General features: G+C 37.5%; 1 protein-coding gene across 1 annotated transcript in view; it reads left to right on the top strand.

The window, feature by feature from the left end:
- LOC122796665 (cadherin-10-like) overlaps positions 1-24,812 on the top strand; it is a 2,154,436-nt gene that overhangs the window by 1,468,122 nt on the left and 661,502 nt on the right. The window contains exon 7 of the mRNA XM_044065325.1: positions 19,103-19,270. Within this exon, the coding sequence (XP_043921260.1) occupies positions 19,103-19,270 (168 nt within the window). The remainder of the gene's footprint in view (positions 1-19,102; positions 19,271-24,812) is intronic.

Below are 24,812 nucleotides of genomic sequence, written 5' to 3'. Positions count from 1 at the left end.
GTATGCTACTGTCCACAGCAGGACATCATTGTATGCCATTCAGGGTGTGTGTGACTCACTCTTTCTGTGTCCCCCTGTGTCTCTGTCTGTATCACCGTCTGCCTCTCAGTTCCTCACATCTATGTGTGTGTATGCTTGACATATGTTGTTATCTGTTGCCCATATATATATATATATATATATATATATATATATATATATATATATGTATATATATATGTGTATCTCATGCAACAGATGCAGCTATATTACATATGGGCCACCTGCAGCTAGCAGAGGGTAAATCCCATCTGGTGTGTGTGTGTGTGTGTGTGTGTGTGTGTGTGTGTGTGTGTGTGTGTGTGTGTGTGTGTGTGTGTGTGTGTGAGTGTGTGTGTGTGTGTGTGTGTGTGTGTGTGTGTGTGTGTGTGTGTGTGTGTGTGTGTGTGTGTGTGTGTGTGTGTGTGTGTGTGTGGACAGTTGAGGTGTTCATAGCTGTCTGTATGCGCATACATATATTCACAATACAGTCATATATTCCAATGTGGGTTCCAACATGTCCTGTAATTCTCTAAGTTTAGGACCATGCCCAGTGTGACCTTCTATAGTCAGGGTGGGACTCTATTCCAGAGAAAGGTGTACTCCAGTCCAAGGTTTTATGTGCTACAGCCATGCCTCTTAGGTGTACACAGGACTTTCCTCTGGGTACTTGTTTGGTTTAGCAGACATTTTCTGACATATCTGTAGTCTGAAACTGCAATGTATTGTGTCATTACCTAGTGCCAGATGTCATCAGATCATCACAGTGCTTTACTAGAGGAATATTAGTTGTATGATTTATAGACCAATATTATGAGGGCAGCTATGTAAAGTCTTGCCCAACAAGGCCATTTGTGAGGTGCGGCTATAGCCAGTATTGTAATGACACACAGCTGTATGAACAGTCCAGCAACCTGGTGATTTACTGGCTAGGGATCTCCTGCTTGTGTGGTATCTTTGTAACATGAGATGTCATATCCTTGTGAGTGCATACCTCTGACCTGAGCATTTTTTGGCAGGTTGTCCAGATGTTTGGCTAGAGGTTTCATCCTTACTACGTAAACTCATGTTATTATGTCAGATTAATTACATATAATTGAACTGTGATGTTACAAAATAACACAGACATTACTGTTTCTGAATACCTAACCTTCAGACAATTCCCCTACTGTAAACCCCTCAACCCACCAATGTTCTCAATATGTAAGGGTGATATTTACAACACATGCCTATCATTGTGCCTTTGTTCTACTTTTCTTTCTGCCCTTGTCCAGACATCTTGCTGTCAGAGTTTGGGAGTTATGGGTGTGTGTACAGAGTGCATTCAACTGTGCAGGCATGGCCATTATTTGTAAAAGCAAACATAAGAACAATGATTATTGAGACTGACCACTGGCAACAGTAAAACACAGCACTTATATTCACAAAAGCCTTGGCACCTCTGCTACACATGCTTCAAGATGTCAGTAATATGTGTAGCATATTCCACATTGCACTGTGACTTCCAGATATGTCAGTGGCAGAACAGTGGGTGTTATTGACATGCATAAAAGGTGGCACTGCAGTTATCTGCACATGGCCCTGTGAAAGGCAGCACTAGAGCAGTACAAGACGACTGCCAGCAGAACATGCTGGCCGGACCCAGGCAGTATTAACCACACATACAGATAGCTCACTGACCCCTGCATATTGTGGACAGTCAACATGTTTTCATGTGTATTGGTACAGCCATGCCAATGTGTGCTATGCTGCTATTTCCATGCAAACATATATTTTACTGCATTTGTGTGGGTATATGGGGGGCACAGCTGACCATTGTACACATTTGCACAGACTGTGCCAGTATTTGTTTTACATTTTGGTTCCATTTGCCATACTATTGTGCCCTGGCTTCGGGACTAGAGGCATATCAGTAAAGAGCCCAGGTCAGATTGTACTGGAATACATTTGAGTTTCAGACTTCTTACCCTTCGTAGCCTTACTGAAACTGTGGGTCCTGTTGTGCTATCACTGTGTGAGTCTGTAGGGGGTTAATTCAACATGGCACCATTTGTGTGCCTTTACCAGACATTTCTCTGTGGTTTCCTACAACTGACTTGCTGTGTGGGTGTGAGGGGTGTTTATGGGACCCCCCACCCTGACATCCATGCCTGTGACCTATGGCCTCCCCCTTAGATGTCCCCACACATATACTGTAGTGGGATTTGCCACCTTGGGTTCTACTGCATAGTGTGTGGAGTCCAGTTTTGGGAAGACATTTCCTGGTGGCCAACATATCTGTCAGTTTTCTGCTGCTAACCCAGTAGGCCACCCCATTCCATTGCATGCATGCAGCATTACCATAGATATGCTAGCAGAACATACTATTCTATTTATTTATTCTTTAGAAGACTGACTTATCGTGTGCTTGCAGAAGTTATGAGGACAGTGCTTGAGGGCTGCCTATGTTGGATGCACACAGTACACTACCTATACATGGTAAGTTAGCGGTAATGTGATGTGTGTGTCATCCATTTTACTATGTTTGCAAGTCAGAGAGAGGTGTCAGTCCCTAGGGTTCCGACAGTGTCAGTGTGTGTGCTATGCATTGTCTCTTTGCCAAGGCCTGAGCATACTGGGCACGCCTCCATCTGCCTACGGGAGCAGACTCAGGGGCTTTCTACTGTGAGTCACTCTGTACCTGTGGGGACCTTGGCAATGGTGGTGGTGGTCTGTGTGGCCCTTCACCATGCTGTTCCTGTTGCAGCTGTTTCTGCAGGATCATATTATGTAGCATGGCACATACTATGAATATGTGTGCACATGTGGATGGAGAATACTGCAAGGCTCCACCATATATGTCAAGGCAGCAGAACCATGACATGAGCGTCCAAAACAAACATTCTGTAATGATCCTGTTTTGTAGTTGTGCCTCATTATGACATTCATGTGTGGCTGTGTGTGCATTTCTGATGAGTGTCATCATCCACGGCTCCAGTGCATAGCCAGCATCCCCCACCAGATGACCATATGGGATACCCCCCACCGGAAAATGCCTGATACAGCTGTGACAAGTGCCAGATGTGGCAGTCATGATAGCTTCCAGGGTTGCCAGCATGCACATTCATGATAATGCCCTGGGCATTGCACATGACCTGGCAGTTGATGGAGGGGAAGCCCTTGCAGTTTATGTAGACCCTACCCTGTTGGTGGTGCTTTGATGTGGATTTGCATGCAGTCTACAGCACCCAGTACCTCTGAGTATTCTGCTACATGGTGGAAGAGACGCATATTACTGGTCTTCTCCTCGCGGGTATTGGGGAAGGCAAATGTGCTCACCAGCATGTGGTAGCATGGCATCCAGGAACTATTGGTGTACCCTGGATGCAGATCCCTGTGAGACCCCCATGATGTCCCCAGTAGGTCTTTGGAAAGTACCTGTTGCTAGAATTCTTAAGGCTACACATACCCTGGTATACATTGGGATGGGTTCCCCTCTACTGTTTCTAGCTCTGAGTTGAGGCTGGCACAGCTCGGTGAGTTGCTGAAGTATGTCTCTGTCCATCCTGTAGCACTCTACTATCTCCAGATCATGTAGCCCCTGGTAGGTTACCCTGGATCTGAACACTCTTCTCCTCCCTCCTTGGTCTGTGGTGGTTTTCAGCATTATCCTCCTCTCCGCCCTCAGCCTCTACACAAACTGATGGATCAAAGCAATGGCAGCCCCTAATGTTTTTCAAGTTAAAATTCCCCCGCATGTATGCACCAGTGGTGCAGAGTTTGTGGTAAAAAAACAGACTTTAAGGTGTTTCCATACTTTATACTGTTGTGCTGCAGATGCTGCCTGTATGATTGGCTAAATATGATACATTCCAGCTGCCACCTATATTACTCATGGCGTTGATTTGGCCACTGTGAGTGTTAGAGGCATTACTGGTATTTTGTGAATGATTGCTTTTATTCTGCTGTTGCCCTTTTCTAATTATTTTTCACTTACATCTCCTCTGACTTTCAGCTATGCAGCCACCTGCCAGATGTATTATCATGTGCTTTGCCTGGCCCATTGCAAGTTGCAAGAGTCCCATATTAGTGATTTCTAATTAATTTCTCCTTTATTGTGCTGTTGCCCTTTAATTTTTTTTTTGTACATCTCCTTCCATTTTCAGCTATGCAGCCACCTGCCAGCTGTATTACTGTGTGCTTTACCTGGCCCATTGTGAGTTGCAAGAGTCCCATATTAATGATTTCTTCTTCATTTATCCTTTATTGTGCAGTTGCCCTTTATTTTTTTATATGTCCTTCCATTTTCAGCTATGCTGCCACCTGCCAGCTGTATTACTGAGTGCTTTCATTGGCCTACTGTGTGTTGCAGTATCCCATATTGCTGAGTGTACTGCATTTCCCTTGTTCTGCTATTTCCTTTTTCTTTTCCTACATACTTCCTGTTTAAGCCCTGGTGTGCTGCCCAGACCCATTTAGGTAGTGTAAACAGCAAGAAATGGCCCTCCCCTGGCAGCAAACATGCTCCTCAGTTCATGGAATAAGAGTATACAGCCTCAGACACATCCCCTCGCTTAGCTGTGCTTAGCTAAGCACAAACCTGGCCAATGGAGCTCCAATGTGCTTACAGCAAGCATGACACTCCATTTTCATGTTAGTTGCTCCTCCTGTTTACACAATGGTGTTAGAGCACCTACACGGCTAGCTGCAGTGTGACACTTAGAAGAATTTTGTGATTTAGTATAATTCCCCTCATTAACATACCCCACTGCCTTACTCCATAGTTACTGCACTATACAAGAGCCTTCCCCCTTAGCAACCACTGTTCTCTGCCATTGTTTTGATTCTGCTTGCCATTGACTATAATGGCAAAATGCAGCTTTCACCTAAAATAGGCTTTTCACATTTTTTTTTTTATTTTCTCCACCATCAGATTTGTGTGGCGGTACCCTATGCTTAAACGGCCAAGATCGGCCAAAAAAATAAACATTTATTTTTATAAATATTAAACACTTTCCCATGCCAATGGCCATATATTTGGCCATTGGCATGGCCAACCACTTTAATACATGCTTTTATTGGAGCTGTCATGGCTCCATTTTCTTTTTTTTTTTGCAGAAATGTATTTGGTTATTAACTGAACACATTTCTGCACCTTACACTGCTCTTGCACGGAGACCTGCTACTTCCTTAATTGCTAAATCAGCTCATTTGCATGGTTTTCACCAGCAAATGAGCTGATTAGCATGCTGCATGGCTTTCCATGCAGGAACAGTCTAGGGCCAAAATGGTATGTTCGTGGATTGCTTGGCATCCGTATTCCATGCAGGAATGGCTACACTGTTCCTGCATGGAATTTTTTATACATGAATCCGGGGGATTGTCTGTGAAACAGACCACAAGGTGTATTTTAAAATCATGTTGATAGCCCTGCATGACATTGTGATTCAAAATATATGTTAGCAGTTTTGCATGGAAAACTTTTTTTTTCTACTAATTACAGGAGGTATGTTAGGAGTACAATTAAATCATAACTGTAGATGGCAATAATAGTACCTTCTTTGTGAAGTGTGTGTACAGTGGTTGAATTCTACACCTAAGATGCATTAATTTCTATAAAATGTGATTAGATAATATTGTATCATGGATGGCAAGTTTAGGATACACACTTTTAATTTTTATGAAGTAGGTTATGACTTGCTGATGATCATGCTACTTTAAAGATTTTACACGTTTCAGGGTAAAGTGAGTGTAAGTGATTGCAGTGAGGTTACACTGTCTAAATTATTGGATTGTACAAAATTTTTGTAAGAATTATTGTTCAGTGTAGCTGTGTTTGATGTTGAGCAGCAGATAAGTAATGTTTAATTTGCAAGGATATAGACGCTTTTTGAGACATGACCAAATGTTTTGAGGATGACATGGCATTACATTTCTTGAAATAATTTTGTTTGCTATACAAATTAAAGATTTGTAGCAGTTTCTTACAGTTATTTATTTATTTATTTTAATTTCAGGGATGAATTGAATGGTTCTGACTTAAGTAATAATTTATACCAATTTATGTATTCACTTATTTGCTTATTTGTCTTTGTTTACTAGGAAAGTCCAACTGGGTAATATAAATTTTCAGTGGTGGCCCAGGGAGAAAATCTCAATTTGCTTACATTGCATTATACTAAGTTCCAGTTAAGCACAGAGTAGTTACATTTCTATGTTCACTAAAATGTTCTAACTGAAGGTATTTTTGAAGAAGATATTTTTTAATATGACTTTTTTCTACAATGAACAGATATGTTAAATTGGAAAAACTGCAACACTAAATAACTCATTGGCATTACTTAGACACAAGCCTCTAAAATAGGTAAGCAGCTGGAGTTGTGGAATAATTCAAGAAAGAGAACTAGCTAAAAGTGATTATATTCCTTACTGTAATTGCCTGGGGACAATGAGGACTTTGTAATTTTTGACTACATAATGTAAGTTATAATGTGATCAGTTAAGGCATCAGTTATAGTATTAACTACTTTAATTGCTTTTATATCAGTAGCTTTAGTTGTCAGGATCCACTAAATAATAAGACATACTCCACTGGTTAACCAACAACCACCCCCAGGAAACCATTGTGCTTGGAGATTTCAATACAGACTGGAACTCATACTCCTTAGAATCCCCTTCCACCCATATACATCTATATGGGTTTACACAAATTATATCCTCCCCCAGTAGGATCAGTAAACCCAATAAAAAAAGAAAGCATCTTAGACTGGATACTTATCAATAGTCATCCACATATGTATAAAGGTGGGACCCTCCCTGATGACCTCAGTGATCACTCTCTAAACTATATCATCAAACATAAAACTGATGATCCCCACCACACCACTGACAAAACAATTAGAAACAATAAGAACTACAATCCCACCAACTTCCAAAATGAACTAAAAGCATGTAACTGGTCGGTCCTAAAATGGCTACAACTTGATGAAGCAGTAATATTCTTCAATACTAAATTTCTTGCCATACTTGACTCACATGCCCCTGCCTGTACCATTAAAACTAAAATAAAAACTGCACCATGGCTTACAAAGGATACCAAAGCAAAGATCAAACTTAGAAATAAAATATGGGCCACCTGGCATGACACCAAAGCCCTTCTAAACCATCGGCAATATCAGCAGCTTCATAATGACACAAAAAATCCATTATGCTAGACAAAAAAGCTACTATTATAATCTTCAACAAAGACATCAAAATAAACCTCAAAAGTTTTGAGCATGTATAAATAAACTCCTCCATCCATGACAATCTACCACTCCTACCCCTTCCACCTCTACCCATAAATCTCCAGAAGAGATTGCCAACACCTTTTTCAGCTTTTTTTACTGAGACTGTCCAGACCCTTGCTAGCCAGCTAACACCCACAAGCACTAATTCTATCATAACCTCACCCACTACCCATCCCCCCTTAGGTTTTCAACCAGTCCATATCTCAATTATCTGTTTCCTGCTTAAAAAAAGAAAACTGACCACCCTGTCTGCAGATCTTCTACATGCAGAGTAACTACAAAAAGCCACAGATGTCATAGCTTATCCGGTCTCAATCTTGATCAATAGAACCATATCTAAAGCCTCCATCCCCTCAGTTTGGAAAACTTCCCATGTCATACCACTCCACAAAGGTGGCAATTCCACAGAACTATCAAATTATAGATCCATTGCCATACTTTCACCACTGGCCAAAATAATGTAGGAATGTATTCATAAACAACTCTTGCACTATCTCATCCACAACGATCTGCTGGCTAACTCTCAGCATGGCTTTAGGCCACACCATAGTACCTCCTCTGCCCTCCTCTCCTTCTCCAATTTCATAAATCATAACTGAAATAACAACAAACTATCCTCAGCCCTCTTCCTCGATCTAGCCAAAGCCTTTGATATAGTCAACCACCATCTACTCACTGCCACTTTGAAATCCATTTCCTTGAATAACTATGCCATTCAGTGGTTTCAATCTTATCTGAATGGCAGACAACAGGCTGTCCTATGGGAGGGAAATTTATCTACTCTACTACCCCTCACCCTTGGAGTTCCCCAGGGCTCTAGATTAGGACCTCTTCTCTTTTCAATCTTTATTAATGACCTTTACTTTGCCATTCCAGATGCTACATGCATACACTATGCAGATGATTCCACATTGATCTGCTCAGCCTCCACTCCATCTGACCTGCATACGCTATCCCAGAAAGCATTTAACACAGTTGAGAACTGACTCTCATGCCATTGTTTGCTCTTGAACCGTAAAAAAAAAAGCTACTACTTTTCTCCCCCACTGACAGGTCAACACCACTTTCCTTTACAATTTCCTCTAATAATGGAACTGTTATTTCTCCAGATAACCATACTAAACTCTTAGGGATAACTATTGATAATAACCTAAAATTGGACGTGCATATCAATCAAATCATGAAAACCATTAATAAAAAACTGGGTTCTCTATATAAAAATAAACCTTATCCCACTAGCAAGGACTGCCATTGCTCGCACTCATCTTCCCTGCACCCTTTTCTATGTCTCCTCCATTTTTACTAACTTGAACAAATCCGAACTCTGCAAACTCTTAAGCTGTTATAATCACATTGCTAGATTTGCCACTGGCTATGCTTACAGAACTCACCACTGTCAAAACCTTAAACCTCTAGGATGGCTAGAATTGACTAGCTCACTTCAGTACAATCAAGTTGTAGTAGTCCACAAAATTCTCAACCAACCAGTTAATACTCCTGCACTTAAAAACATCATTTATCCCTACAGGAATACCATGCCACTGCGATCTTCTAACAAACTACTAATTCAAACACTCAAAACTAACAACTCAACTGGTGACTCCTTGTTTTCTAACTCGGTAGGTAAAATTTGGAATTCACTTCCAGGTGATGTAACACTAGAACCATCATTAAACCAATTCAAGAAAAATCTCAAAAAGTATTTCATGACACACTGGCTTTGCCCCTGCCAGAATCCAGATTCAGCTATGTCTAACAAGAATTGTTTTTAATGTTCATGCTTAATTTCAATGTAATGTTTTAATGTTTGGAGCTTTTCCCCCTGGGCCTCCGCTGAAAATGGACATGTATCCAGCCGGACTATCCTGGTCAACAAATGTAAAATGAAATAAATAAATAAATAATAATGAAGGAGGGCCATGGGATATATAAAGCTCAGAAAAACTGTTGAAGCAAGAGCACAGGAGGCAAAGTTGTCATTTATAATTAAACCTTATTAGATATTAACTCTTTATAGTTATGGAATACTGTTCCCTCCAGCAACTAATTATGTGGTTTCTGGTACTACCACTTTGCAGATAAAGGGAAATGTTGTTTTTATAAGTGCTCTATTCTACTATGCTAATTTACTGGCTTAGAAATTATTAACTTGATTTATTGTATTGTAACCTGAAAAGGCAAGCTCAAGTGATTTGTTTTTATACCAATACATTTAAATATTTACGGAGTATTTTAGTGCAGTATATAATTCCTCTCAACACTGATCTTTAAAAATACTACGGTGGTGGTGCTGCGGTAGCGTTGTCGCCTCACAGCAAGACGCAAAACTTTCTCCCGTTCGATTTTCAGCTAGAGCGTCTTCTGTGTGGAGGCATACGTGAATGGGGCATGCCTTCATTGAAGGTTGTGCATCAGGGCTGGTAACTCGGCACGTAAAAATCCACTACCAATCATTAGCGGACCGGAGTTCCGCTGTGGCGACCCCTAACCAGGATAAGCCGAAAGACACAAACAAACTGAGCTTTAAAAATCATAGCACTGATCCTTAACAATCAAAGCAGAAAGCCAAATATATGAACACTTTCTTTATTTTTTTATAGTGGTTCTTTCCATACAATACCCTATATAGTACAACCCAGAGAAACTTTGAGTTTGTTTAAATTATTTGCTTAGTAAAGTAGGTCCCAGTTTGCTTTACAAAGTATGCTTAATAAGGTATGCCCTTGTACTGCCAAACCAAATATCACACTTACTTGAAAGCCAATACTTCTGTTTGGGGGGCATACTTGTTTAATAAAGCATGGCAAAATCATAGCACTCTGAATAAATCATATTAAGTGAGAGTTTACATTTGGAAAAAAAATGGCATTTTATATGGAACAGTTTATTAAATAGGTCTAAGAATGCCATTTAAAGTTTAGAAAAGGTGACATTCGGGCTTCATAAGAACATTCAGTGAATTGTGAAGAAACCAAAAAAATCTAAGTACAAAGAAAATTGCTTCAGGATTTGGACAATACATTAAATTCATCTTCTACTAACTGGAGCTCAGTAATTATACAGTTTAAAACTTCTTCACCAATCAACTATACTGATTTGTGGTTATCTGTTAAACTTTCTTTGTAAATATTATCTGCAAACATTTTCATTATAATGTCCATACAATTCTGGTGCATAGTGTCAAAGTATCTAGGATATGGATGTACTGCATGTGATGTTTATAGCACAGAATAGGATTGCTTGAACTGTAATGGTCACTTTCAGAATTATTTTTTTTTACCATTAGTTTCAATTCCTTTTATACTTCTCATGATGCAGTTGCAAGTTATTTTTTTATTATTATTATTTTTTTTTTAGAAAATTAATATTACAGTGAACATTTTTTTTTAGTTTCATTGTTTACTCAGTATTGCTGTATAACCACAGAAATAAAATTATATCATGTTAGCTGCTGGACAATGACCAGCATACAACTGCAAGACATTATGGATAAACATTTATCTCTTTTGAGGAGAAGCTTCTCATTTACATTGTGATTTTACTGCTACATCTGGTGAGTTCATTTTCAGTGTTTGTTCCTGTTACAACTGGTCAGACAGCAGCGATGCACACTGCCAAAATAATTGGAATTTGGAAATACTAAATGTGATTTTTATAGTATGGAAAAACAGTACATAAACTATAATGGTCACTTTCAGAAGGATCTTTATTCTGCGCCTCATGTTATAGTTGAAAGTGATCTTTTTAAACGAAGAGCAGAGTACTTTATTTTAAGTTTCTTTGTTTACTTAGTTCGTATAACTACACCCACAAAATGATGTTGTAGTAGGTATTATACAATTACTTGCATATGACTGCTGCCCATTAAAGTTAAGGAAAAATAACTTACATCTTTGGAGAAGCAGCTTCTTCTCTGCATTGCAATCTCACAACTACATTATCATGTAAGATCATTTTCAGTGTGAGTTGTTTTACCTACTACTAGTTGACAGCTTGTCTTTCTAGGCAACAAGAAACTTGTACTGATATAGTAGTCTATACATTAATTTCTGTAGTGAAGCATTTTGAGTTCAGTCTTGCATGATGTCCTGGCAAGAATTTTCTACTGTAAGAAAAAAAAAAATCAGAAGGGGTTATCCTTACCAACAAAATAAAATGCAAAGGCAACACACCTTTTCTACATCAAAAATTGTATATTTAGAAATTTTATATGGTAAGGTGATTACATTCACCTTCCAAAGTTTGTTACTTATACTTACTTCAGAAACTGATGAATGGACTTTTAATGCCAGACATATGAACACAGTATACAACTGGTGAAATGTTGCCATATTGGAAAGCTTTATGAACTAACAAAAGCAAATAAAAAAGGTTTAATAAATGCCATTGTTTCCAATCAGAAGGACAAGTATCCTGCTATCCAGGAAAAGTATGCCTTTAATGGGAAAAAAAATTACTATATGATTTAATGTGCATCAGTGAGGTGCCCACTGCAACTCCAAAAATCATAACTGCAATCCATTGAGATCTGCAGAAAGTGAACATTTACATGTGTATTAGGGGAATATATGTTAATTCTGAGAATGTATTGTGTGTGTGTATAGTGGAATATTCTCCCTTCTAGAGGTACATTGATTTCATTGTTTGTATGTATAACAGAAGGGATGTTGGAGTTATAGCTCTGTTCATCAGGGGACCCCTTACAAAAATCTTTTAAAACCATAGCTGTTACTTTTGTAATTCTTTGTTTTTTTGTCAGAATTATTAATTATCAAAGTGGCAGGACTTGCAGTCATTTGTCATACTTCTGATATGGAGCCAACTTTTGCCTAAACTGTTGGCGCAGATGTTGAAGTTGGATTTGTATTTCATATTCTGGGGTGCATGTAAGCTACTGGTGAGTGTGCCAGTATGAGAAACTGTTAGTCACTGAACTAAAGGACTGCTAAATTACTAGCAACAAGCAGAGATTGGAGGTGTAACAGACAAAATTTCAAGTAACGATGGAGAGTTAAAGGTAACAATGGTAATGAATGTAGAGACAGGCTCCTGATTATATGACTTGATTCGTATCATTGGTCTTCTCAGCCTTTGCTAGCACTGACTCCACTATTGGGGCATGTATAGAGTAGGTAAGACAATACACTTTCAACCTAGAGAAGTGCCTCCCTTGTAGGAACATTGCAATAGCAAAACAGTGGTGTTTATAAAAGAGTGGACTAGCCATGGTGGGAGATGATGCTGTGCCATAATGATATGGCAACCATCAACAATAATTTCATGCAGGACAAGTAAAGTTTAAATAAATAGTCAACTCTTTAATAGTACTCAGTTTCGAAAATAACATGGTCAACTGATACTCATCAAGCATCAAACATACAGACAACCAACCAAGCAAGCAACCAAGCAAGCAACCAACCAACCAACCAACCAACCAAGCAACCAACCAACCAAAAATGCATTACCCAACACTAATGCACAAGATAACTCATTTGACAAATAGCATGCCCCCACCAAGTCCCCCGAACTTTTTTCAATACTTTTCATGTACTTTACTATTTCCTATTAATGTCAATAAGTGCATTACTGTGCTACTTTATGTTGCAAAATAGCATTTCTTCATAAATGAAATATGTTTTTGTGATTCTGCCTTCCATTTGAATTTCTGTCAGGTAAGGTTTATTATTAACTGTTAGAAATTTTCTTTATTAATTTTATTATTTTTTTTGTTGATTGGTTGGGAATGAAGTTTAATCTCTCATTGATTTCATGTAAATTCTTGTTTGATATCAGTATAGATGTGTTGTAGATTAGGGAAGTTGTCATACACTTTCTATTTTTCAATGGCTTTTACATGTATAAGTGGTTCTAAAGCTTACCCTTAGGTTAGAGTCTTAGACTTTCACTTCAGGCATGTCAGAAGTGCACCTTTTTGTAGGTTTGTGTATGTATGTATGTATGTATGTATGTATGTATGTATGCATATAGATAGATCGATATATAGATAGACAGATACATAAAATATATGATATATATATATATATATATATATATATATATATAGATCTAGCATTATTGAACAAAAGTTCTATAGTCCGGATCCACAATCACCGAACACACTTTAATGAAAGCGCTTTCACCGAAAAGCGCTTTTGTTAAATTGCATTGCAAAAAAAAAAAACAATAAATCTACTTTTATACAGGGGGGCAAGCCCCCCTGCACCCCCCATGTGGGGGGCTGTGCCCCCACACACCCCACTTTAATATTCTTACTCCGAGATAGCACTACAGTGAGGAAAAGGGAATATTCCCATATCTGCACTGTAGTACGATCTCCGCAACAGTCATTCCTCCATGACTCCCTCTAGCTGCAGGCATACTTGCACGAAAGTGCTGTTTCGGTAAAAATCACTTTTACGGAAGTATGCCCGGCTGTTTGTACTTCGGTGAAAAGTTCCTTCTGGGATCAGTACCAATCCCATATATATACATATATATATATATATATATATATATATATATATATATATATATATATATATATAAAACTGTGCGTATGTGATTTTGTGTGTGTGTGCACTATTATGCAGTAAAATGTCTTAATCTCTTAATCACTGGAAAAAATGCATTCTGATTGGACAGACCAATCAGATTCCCTGTTGAAAATCGAGCCTTCCCCAAAGCCAAAAAGATTTAGTCACAAGTCATTTTCTCTTTGCTGTTAAGCAAAGAATTCACACTCTTAACATAGACTATTCAAAATACTTTCCCCTTCTGCTATACACCGTTAAACTCCTCCACTGAGCAGAAAAAATACAACTACATTAAAAAAAATCAAAGTTCTCCTTGATGACGGCATTCATACAAGCAGTTCCATGGGTTACAGACTGAGTATAAGGTGCTTAAGGTGCTTTAGTGTACTGCCCAAGTACTTAAAAAAAAAAAAAAAAAAAAAAAAAAAAAAAAAAAAAAAAACAAGGTACTTTACCAGATTTCCCAACACCTTAGTGACAAAAAAATGAATATGAAGACACTACATAAACAGCACCACAGAAGACACCTCATTATATTTGAAAAAATAAAAAAAGAAAGTTTGATGTATTGTGCAGACTTTCAAGGGTATAAGGCTTATTGCATTCACAGTACATCTCACATGCCCAAGACTAACAGATGCTGGCAGAAGAGCACTAAAGTCTGTTTCTAAAATGACATAATTTACAAAAGGAAGGCATTTTCCTTAAATAATGTCATTGTATATTAGTAAGTGATCCTACTGTTGTTACACTTTGATTTTCTGAATCAGTTTAAACTAGGAAGTGGTGTGCACACTCATAGGAATGCTAGCCATTAGGCACACCCCATCTCTAACTAGAACCCCCTCTTTCTTTTAGTAGTAACTAAGATAGTTCTTATTAATAGGGCAAATAGGCTGCTTGGGTCTATGGTAGTATATACTGCTACCCAAACAATACCAATTAGCTCTCCTCAACCTATTTGAAAACCTAAAGAATTTTGTTAAACTTAATCTGAATGAAGTGATTTTTGAATGGCATATGCAGTTATAGATCTGCCAACTGTTACTGAGTTTAGGAAACTCCTGGCACCTACCTTCTGTTCTACTCCTTACTGATAGTTTTTTCTTTGGCACTCAGTGTGGCCAGGCTTGGTGTTGCCAGGTTCAGCCAGCTCTGTTCATTCTTGGTCCACTTGGGCTTACTGTGCTCCCCTACCATATCCCGAATTCCACCCACCCCACTACTGCTACATTTATACTTACATAAGTTCCACCCTTTCTTCCTTGAACCAATCATATGTTTCTCCAAATTTGCCCTTACACCAATCACCACCAAAATTATCCATCCTATGTTAACACTATCACTACCCTATGACTGTACACACCTGACTACCTGCTTACTCCACCTCTTATACACCACAGATTAAGTAACTCACACCAAACTACCTCTTCAAACATGCACTACTATCATAAATTATTCTCTTAGTCACCTAAACCTCTTTGTTAATAATACTTACACTCACATCACTACCACATCCTTCCCCAGAAATAGTTTCCTCCAGTAATACATTTATTTCCAGCTAACAAACATACCTTCCCACCTTTCAAAATATCTCACCTCAGTTATCTCTGCACAACCTACCCTATTACTCAGTCTCTAGGCTCCTGGACTCTGCATATAGTAAACTCTACCTCATACCTCTTACATCTACTTCTACAAAAAACTAAAGAACATACTCCTATCTAAGCTCATTTTTTGTTAGAATCTGGTGACATCCACCCTAACCCTGCCCCCACTACTAATCAAGCCAACAGAGGATGTTCAAAAAGCTACATTTTATGACCCTTAACATCAGAAGTCTAGGCAATAAAAAATCCCCCCTTCATGCTTGGATAGATCAATATGAACCTGACAAACTAGCTCATACTAAAACCTGGCTAAAGCTTAACATACTTGTCTCTGAAGTCAAATTTTAATTTGTTGTCTATAATGGTGCCCAGTAGTTTAGTATGTGGTTCAGATTTAATAATAGTATTGCTGAGTGAGGTGATGACAAAGGAGGATTTCTGTTCAGCCAGAGCTCTAGAAAAGAAGAGAAGGAGTTTTGTTTTTTGTTTTTTGTTTTTTTTAGGATTTAATACTAACTGGTTATTGGAGAGCCAAGTTTTGACAGATGAGAAGGTACTTTGTGTGAGTGTTAACAGACTGGGAACACTATGAGCAGTGGAGATGTGTGGAATCGTCAGCATATTGTAAAAGAGTAGAGCCTTTACATGCAGTATAGTTATTCAGAAAGAGAGTAAAATGCCCCATATATATATATATATATATATATATACAGATTTTGCTGTTCTTCTCTTTTTCCCTGTCACTGTGATTCCACCCAACAGATTAACATTGCAGGTGATGTGTGGAAAAAACTCAAGTATAATATGCCTGCAAAGAAAGACGAGGGAAAAGTTCCACAGGAGATGTTTTATGAGATCTTAAAGGAGAAAACAAAGAAAAATCATCTGTCCACAATACAGAGCTACAACCATGCAAACATATAATACACATGCACAGACACACACACACACACACACACACACACACACACACACACACACACACACACACACACACACACACACACACACACACACACACACACACACACACACACACACACACACACACACATATGCACACACATACAGGTACATGGGTATGTTTACTTGTAAGTGTGCATGTGTGTGTGTGTGTGTGTGTGTGTGTGTGTGTGTGTGTGTTCTTTAACACACTTACATTCACACAAACATGCGTAATCTCTCACACACACACACACACACATATATATATATATGTCTATATAGATAGATAGCTATAGATGTAGATAAAGATATTGATATATACAGAGAGAGATCTCAAACCATTGCATGACAGGTAAACATGCAAGAGTGATGACAGCACACAAATCCAAACATAACACCAGCACTAAAAAAAATGTGTTCCTTCTCATTATTAGAAAAAAAACATCTGCAGACCACATTTGATCCAGCGAGGTTTATCAACATGAATTTACAATTAAAAAAACTCTACCAACTTTATATTTTATAAAAATCAAATGACCTGCCAACTAATGAAAATATTCATCACGATAAAAAGTAAATCAGTACTGTCTGGGAAATATCCTGCACATGTTAAATAAATAATTGTATACATTTAAAAGTCTCCAACTTTATGTTTTACTAAAAATGCTATGTTGTGTCTTTCAGCTTTTTCCGGTTAGGGGTCACCACAGCAGAACTCCGGTCCGCTAATGATTGGCAGTAGATTTATACATGCCGAGTTACCAGCCCTGACGCACAACCTTCAATGAAGGTACGCCCATTCACGCATGCCTCCACACAGAAGACGCTCTAGCTGAGAATCGAACAGGACAACATCTATATATATATATATCTATATATATATATATATATATATATATACTATATATATATATATATATATATATATATATATATATATGTATGTCTACTTTAAAACACCAACATGCCAAAACACAGACGACGAGAACACCGAGACCGGAAGATCGACAGCTGAGATGACCGACAGTTTAAAAGCACGAAATTTCATATCCTCGACAAACCACAATCCCCACAATCAACAAAACTAAATAAATACCTTTTCTGAAAAACACACACACAGCACAAGCACAACACAAACCTTACAAACCTACACTAAACCTTACATACACAACTATCTATGCACTAACCTTAACCCAAACCCTAACCCTAAGGTCCGTCACTATCACACACTCACATAATCCGCACCCTAACCCTAACTCACTTAACACACCCCTAACCCTAAAGTCTGTCACTATCGCACACTTACCTTACCCGCACCCTAACCCTACCTCACTTAACCCGCCCCTAACCCTAAAGTTTGCCACTATCGCACACTTACCTTAACATGTTGGTGTTCTCAACATCGGGCTTTTAAACTGTTGTTCATCTCAGTTGTCGATCTTCCGGTCTCGGTGTTCTCGTCGTTGTTGTTTTGGCATGTTGGTGTTTTAAAGTAGACCCATAGATATATATATATATGTATATATATATATATATATATATATATATATATATATATATATATATATATCCCTATCAGTGGATTGCATTTTCAGAAACTCCAACTTCATATGGTTGAGACCATATGATCGAGGTTTTGAACACTCAAAGCTTTTGAATGGAGATCGCAGTACAGCAAGGAGCAGGAAATGTACCCTTTTCTTCACTATGCTGCAATCTCAAAGTTAGTATATATCATTTGCAGGGGGTGTGGGGAGGTCATACAAAAATGTTGTGTTTTTTTTTTTATTTTTGTTTTGATGTTCCAGTTTTTGGACACTCGATCATATGGTCTCTTCGAATTATTTTTTTTTTGAGTTTCGAAAAGTCAGTCATCTGACATAGACCCATATGTGTGTTTGTGAATATATATATGGGGAGGTCTACTTCGAAAGGTCAGAATTACAAACCTTCAAAATTCAGTCTGATGAGACCAGAATATCAATGTTTTGGAACTTCGAACGTTCTTAATGGAGATCGCCATACAGCTTGGAATAGGAAATTTACCATTTTCCTCACTGTGGTGCAATTTCAGAGTTGGAATATTTATTTAGCAAGGGGTGTTGGAGGTGTGGTTTCCTACCACATGGGTGGTGTGCTCGGGGGGCTTGTTCTCCACAACAAAAGTTGTTACAGTTTCAGTTTTCCACCTTTTGGTATTTTGGCTATTATTGTTCAGTGATTTTGTTCCTTAGCATCTTGTATGTTGAGATTGTATAGTAGATTGCACATAAATAAACACACACACACACACACACACACACACACACACACACACACACACACACACACACACACACACACACACACGCACACACACACACCTATATCATGAACAATATCAGCAGAAAAGCAATAGTAGAAAATGTCATGTCTCATATTGTTCTGTTTATATAATATTTTGTTGCACTACAATTAAAATAATATGCTGCAGACAGACATATAATAATCATCATTTTAGAAGAGTAATGGTGGTTAATGCATTATTTATCCCTAGGACCAGTTTCTTCTGTACAATATAACACTACAAATTTTTATGACCACTACTGTGTTTTAATGCATCCACAGACAAAATAGTGAGTTCTAATTTCTTATATGTGCGTTGTTTGCTAAAAATAAACATCACTTAACCCATATTCAGTATATTTAGTAGAACAGCTGCTCATATGCTTTAATAATCCCCATGCAGGTATCATTAGAACAGCACTGCCAAACATGAACAGAGAAAACAGGGAACTCTATGAAGTGGTCATCCAGGCAAAGGACATGGGAGGCCAGATGGGTGGACTATCTGGAACCACCACAGTGAATATTACGCTAACGGATGTGAATGACAATCCACCCAGATTTCCTCACAGTAAGTTTATTAAATGCTTGCATGCTTCCTCATAAATGGTTATATGTACAGTCTTGAATCCACCATCTGGCTTAGTTTAAAATTAATACCCTATATCATACTGCTGGAAAGATAAAAACTTATGCAGTGTTTTCATTTGGTACTGAATATCTCATTTGATGCAAAAATGCGTGATATTATTGCTGCATAACATTTAATTAACTGATTCAAATAGCTAATTAGAGAAAAGTGCAGTGAATATTATAACTTTACCTAAATAATTCATTTATTTGATGTGAAAATAACAAGTTATCATGGTGTAGTAGTCATACAGAAGTTCATTAATGTGATGCTAATATAAAAAACATCTCTCTTCTTCAGGGAACAGTGTTTTTTTTAATGCATAATAATATGCTGAACTTGGAGTATAATTTAATTAATAACTACAGACTCATGGCAGAACTGTGCACAAGCAAAGGAGGAATATTGTACATAGCAGTTACTTTCGCATTTGTTAACCTTCAAATACAGTGAAAAGCATTAAGTTATATATGAATCAATCACAGCTTGTTTCTAGACAATATAGACATGTCAGTGCATAACGGATGCATTTGCAAATGCATTAAGTTCACTTACATTATTATTCAATTCAAAAAGTTATAGCTACATAACATTAAGAGGATCTATTTGGTTGTTATTCAGTTTGATCTGTGCTGTTTTGATGCAGTAAAGGCATCTTTGACTAGGTGTCTGCTTTGATGACTCATCATCTGAAATATGTGTTTGTCATTGCTGTCTTTTGTTTGAATGTATTTAAAAAATGAGTGCATTAGGAGTCAGCAGGTTTTAATTCCTTTCATGCTGTCTGTTATGCTAGATGCCCAGGTTTAATTAGTGGTAGGTATTTCAGAGCCACTGGAATGCAGTAGGCAAAGGGCTTTGAAACATAATGTATTTTATTTAATGTGCTAGAACACTGATTTTTTATCACTATTAGATGTAGTACACAGTTACAGCTGACTGTGGGGAATATGTTCATGCTCTGCTTGACATAAATGGGATTTTATATGTTTCCACTTAGAGCACTGAATGGACATGAACAAAAAAAAATCTGAAGGTCTGATAGGATATGTCTGATCTGTCCCTCACATTATGCAACTGTAGTTCCCATCTTTTAAGTGCCAGATGGACATTCTCGGCTACTTAGTCTTCTGTTTGCGACAAGCTCTCCAATGTATGGTTATCAAATGTTCCCAGAATGGGATCATCATATATGGGAGCGTTAGGTTCTCTTTAGTAACCATTGCCTAGCTTCAAAATTGTATAGGAAATGTATTGCTACATGGAAAGACTTACTTTATATTATGCAAGGACTGCAATTATATACATTCTTTTGGGTACTAATGTCATGGTCCTCCACTGCAGTGTGCGTCTCAGCAATGTCAAATACTTCATATAGTGATACACCTGGTGTGGGAGTTGTAATTCAGGATTTGGGTGGTGAAGCAGGATCTTAGTGTAACCATTCAAAATTCTGGGACTTGTGGAGCATGAATGACCATAAAATCCAGACTCATTTATCTGAAGTTTGAGATTGCTACTTTTCGGAATATTCCTTTTTCTTTTTGGTTTGGTGATCTTGTAGTTTATTCATTTATGTATTTTACATTTGTTGACCGGGATAGTCCGACTGGATATATATCCATTTTCAATGGAGGCCTGATGAGAAGAGCTCCAAGATAATAATACACATTGAGCATTTAGTAAATGCTGGTTTCAAGCAGATTATAGTCATAAGCAATACCAGCATTTAGCACATACAGTACTAACTTATTATAAAACACTTTACAAAACATAACATTATTTTCAAAGTTATATATACATAACATTACATTCCGGTTTAAGACACGTTGAGCAGCAGTTATAAAATTGACCCTTCCTGAAATGGAGTTGTAGAAAAAAGTTAGAAGTAGTTGAAGGTAAGGCACCTAAGAAATAGAGAGGTCACTAGTTGGGGTTAGTGCAAGGACATAACCAATGAGATTTGAAGTATTTCTTGAGTTTGTTTTTGAATTGAGTTAGTGAGAGTAATAGGGTCGAGTCAGCTGGAAATCTCTTCCATGTTTTTCCAACAGAGTTGGCAAACAGAGAGTCCCTAGCTGAGTAGTTGGTCTTGTACTCAAAGGGTTGGGAGGGTGGCCTAATGGTTAAGGTGTGTACCTTACAAATACAAGTTGCAGGGTTTGCTTACAATGGCTTGCAAGAGCAGTTAGCTTAGTACTATGAACATTCAGTGAACATACTATGAACATTCAGAACATTCAGTATGTTTGAACTAGAAGTCTAGTGGATAATCGCAGTGGCTGGGTGCTGGTGTAGGAGTGATAATATTTTTTAGTGCAGGTGTATTTTCTGGTTGGTAAAGGACTTTTTGTGCCACTATTAGCTGGTTTAACTGCAGTAGGCTTGGCAGTTCAAGCCACCCTAGGCAATTTAGGTTATGACAGTGGTGTATCCTGTATGCTGTGTCAGTAGCAAATCTGGCAATGTGGTTATAGCAGGATGATAGTTTATTAAGATCTGTTTTGTTTAAGATGGAGAATGGAGGTGAGGTGAAGAGAAGAGTTAATAGCAGATGGGAATGGGCAATTGCAGTTCTAGCAAGTGAGGCAAGGAAAGGTTTGATTCTATAAAGACAGCCAAGTTGTTTATTAATGGTTTTGGTATATATAAGTTCAGAAGGTTTGGAAAGCTTACTCCTTCCAAAAAAAAGACAAGTTTATGGAGTAGAAAAATATTTGCTCTTCAACTGTATTTATCGTCCTTTTTAGGTATTGCAGGACTAATCATTGTGAGTCGTAATATTTCAGTTGGGTAGCCATATATCAATGGCTTGCTACAACGCTACTGGACTACTCCAATCATTTTTGGAATTCAGTCATTTAAGGAGAAGGGCAATCATTTTGAAAACTTGGAATATGTATATTAAAAACTACTGATAAATCCAGAATTGTGTTTTCAAAATTAACATGGTCTAATAAATGTATGAAAATCAATTGTTTTATAATTTTTTTAGCCATTCTAGTAAGTCAACCACCTAAAATAAAAAAGGCAGACGCTTATGAAAGTTTCCACAAAAGACACATTAACACAGCTATTACAACAACTCCCCTTAAGATAAAAAAGATAGTCTGACATTAGATCTGCAATTAATTAACGTTAACATATTATAACATATAAATTAGAGAAAAATATTGTTAACAGCTGTCACATATGAGGTTTGACTTTATCAACTGTCTTTTTTAAATTATTCTTTCTTTCTTTCTTTCTCTTTCTTTCTTTTTTCTTTCTTTCTTTCTTTCTTTCTCATTCTTCATTGTTGAAAAAGTTATTCCTATAAGGTTGGTGGCATCTTTTGAGGGGACACTGAAAGTTCAATGCATAATGAATAGAGAAAATTTGCCCACGGCACCAGTGAACATCCCCTACACTTTCCAGTTTCATGTTGGGTCCTGTTCCTGGCATAATAGTGTCCAAATGAAACTGCACAATCAAGGAGCAAGGAGGCTGAGAAAAAGTGAGCAATCATGTAGTGAGTGCTATTTTGATGGAGAAATCAGAAACCACGATTCCAAAATGACGTGGTCAATAATGCTGATTGTATAAATGGTCGGCATTTAGCTGAAGTGAGTGAAGGAGAAGGAGAAGAAGAAAGGAAGACACTGGAGGTCAACCTAGTGCTGCCTGTAGGACTGGAGGATCCAGGTGAGGATGCAGCTGTATCATGGTCAGAAATAATGAACGAGCGTTTGAAAGAAGGAAGATAATCAATTAATTCAAATGTATTATGGCAGCAGCTCTATTCAGACGTGATCAAGAGAATGATGGGAAAATAAAAAAGGAGATGGCAGCCATAAATAAAAGTCAGAGAACAAGGCCGGTGGTAAAAATTAAAACTAAAATGAAACGGTTATTAACAGACATTATGTTTGGGACAATTTATGCCACTTGGATTTAAAGCTCTGGATGTCAGATCATTTCTAAATTTAGGTCAAGAGATGATTTGTGACATATTTGAAAATGAAGAATTAATGTCAAAGTTTTTGGAGTCAAGAGAATTGAAAAACGATATCGTTCTACGGAACAGTTAAATTATTTTTGCATAAAAAGGGCTTTAATAAAGAGCATTATTTTGCAATTCAGAAATGATAAAGTGGAGGAGACATACTTGAAAATGTGTTTAAAAAAGTTTGAAAAAAAGAATAATTTTTTTAAAGTGAAAGACAAAAGGGATCTGTGGAATGGTGGATAGGGAAGTTACTTTAAAAACTGAAAATGTTAATATAAAACATTCATCTAGCATTATTTTTGTTAATGGTTTTAGGGCTGGATTAAGATATGTGGGTCAGCCAAAAACAACTTTTTTCTTTCTTTTTTTTTGGGGTGGGGGATTCTTATCATCTTAATCAAATATGTGAGAAAATACACTGCAGCTGGTGTGGGGAAGGGGTGATATAGAATTGCAAATCTGTTTGTAGATTATACAAGGGTGATTGATTTTTTTGGATGGACTATGAAAAACAATTCTGAAATAAATAATAATTATAATTTTGAAGAATGTTTATGTCAAGAAAGTAATGTGGATTTGGAAGGGGAAGTGGAAAGCAATGTGGAAGTCAAAAAAGTTACTCAAGAAAATGTCTATGGCCAAGAAAGAAATATTCAGATATGGGCAGAAGAAGAAGAAACTGAACCTCAAATCATATTTGATTTATTGAATGGCGAAAATAATATTTCAGACGATGATGTAAGGCTTAATAGAAGAGTAGAAACTGCATTTTCAATAATGGAGAGGGAGAATTTGGAAAAGAAGATTTTAAACTAGATCAAACATTATTATAAAAAGGGAAAGAATAATTGGTTTATCTGAATATAAATGGTATTACTAATGAGAAGCTGTACGATACTGGATTGGTGTAGTAAACAAGATGCAGACATGACTCTTTTGTGTGATATCTGATTTATACCGATAAAAGCATGAAGATATGTAGAAAAGATATAGGGATAGTGTTATTTGGAATTTGGCAAATGAGAAGTGAGAATGGGTAGTTATGTTAAGTAAAACTGTGATTAAAGTTATAAATCAGTGAATATCTACAACAGTGAACATGACATTTGCAGACATCCCACAGCAAAATTAGTTATTTGTGATAGTAGGAGTTTATGTTTCTGTTGGGTTAAATAAAAGAAGTCTTCTATTTGAAGAAAAATAGTGAGTAAGCCAGTCCTGCCTGTCGCTGTTTTCTTACAAACTCATTGCCAGATTCAAACATCAGTCTAAGTCCACATTGTCTAGAAATGTGTATTAATCACTAATGACAATCCACTATGATATGGTGTAGCAGAAGCAGATCTGTGGTCTCTTTCCCTGCTATCCCCCCAACAGCTATACCTGTATTTGTATATAGGTCCCCTACCCTATATCTTATAGGCTCATAGGTTCATAAGTAAGTACTAGGCTAGCTGCCCTTGCAGGCCATTTTAAGCTTAATCACGTTCCCTT

The sequence above is a fragment of the Protopterus annectens genome, chromosome 3.part0 (assembly GCF_019279795.1).
Source record: "Protopterus annectens isolate FY-2018-M chromosome 3.part0, PAN1.0, whole genome shotgun sequence".
In the NCBI taxonomy this organism is placed as follows: domain Eukaryota; kingdom Metazoa; phylum Chordata; order Ceratodontiformes; family Protopteridae; genus Protopterus; species Protopterus annectens.
Note: the sequence above shows the minus strand (reverse complement) of the source record. Positions and strands in the feature narration are given on the sequence as shown.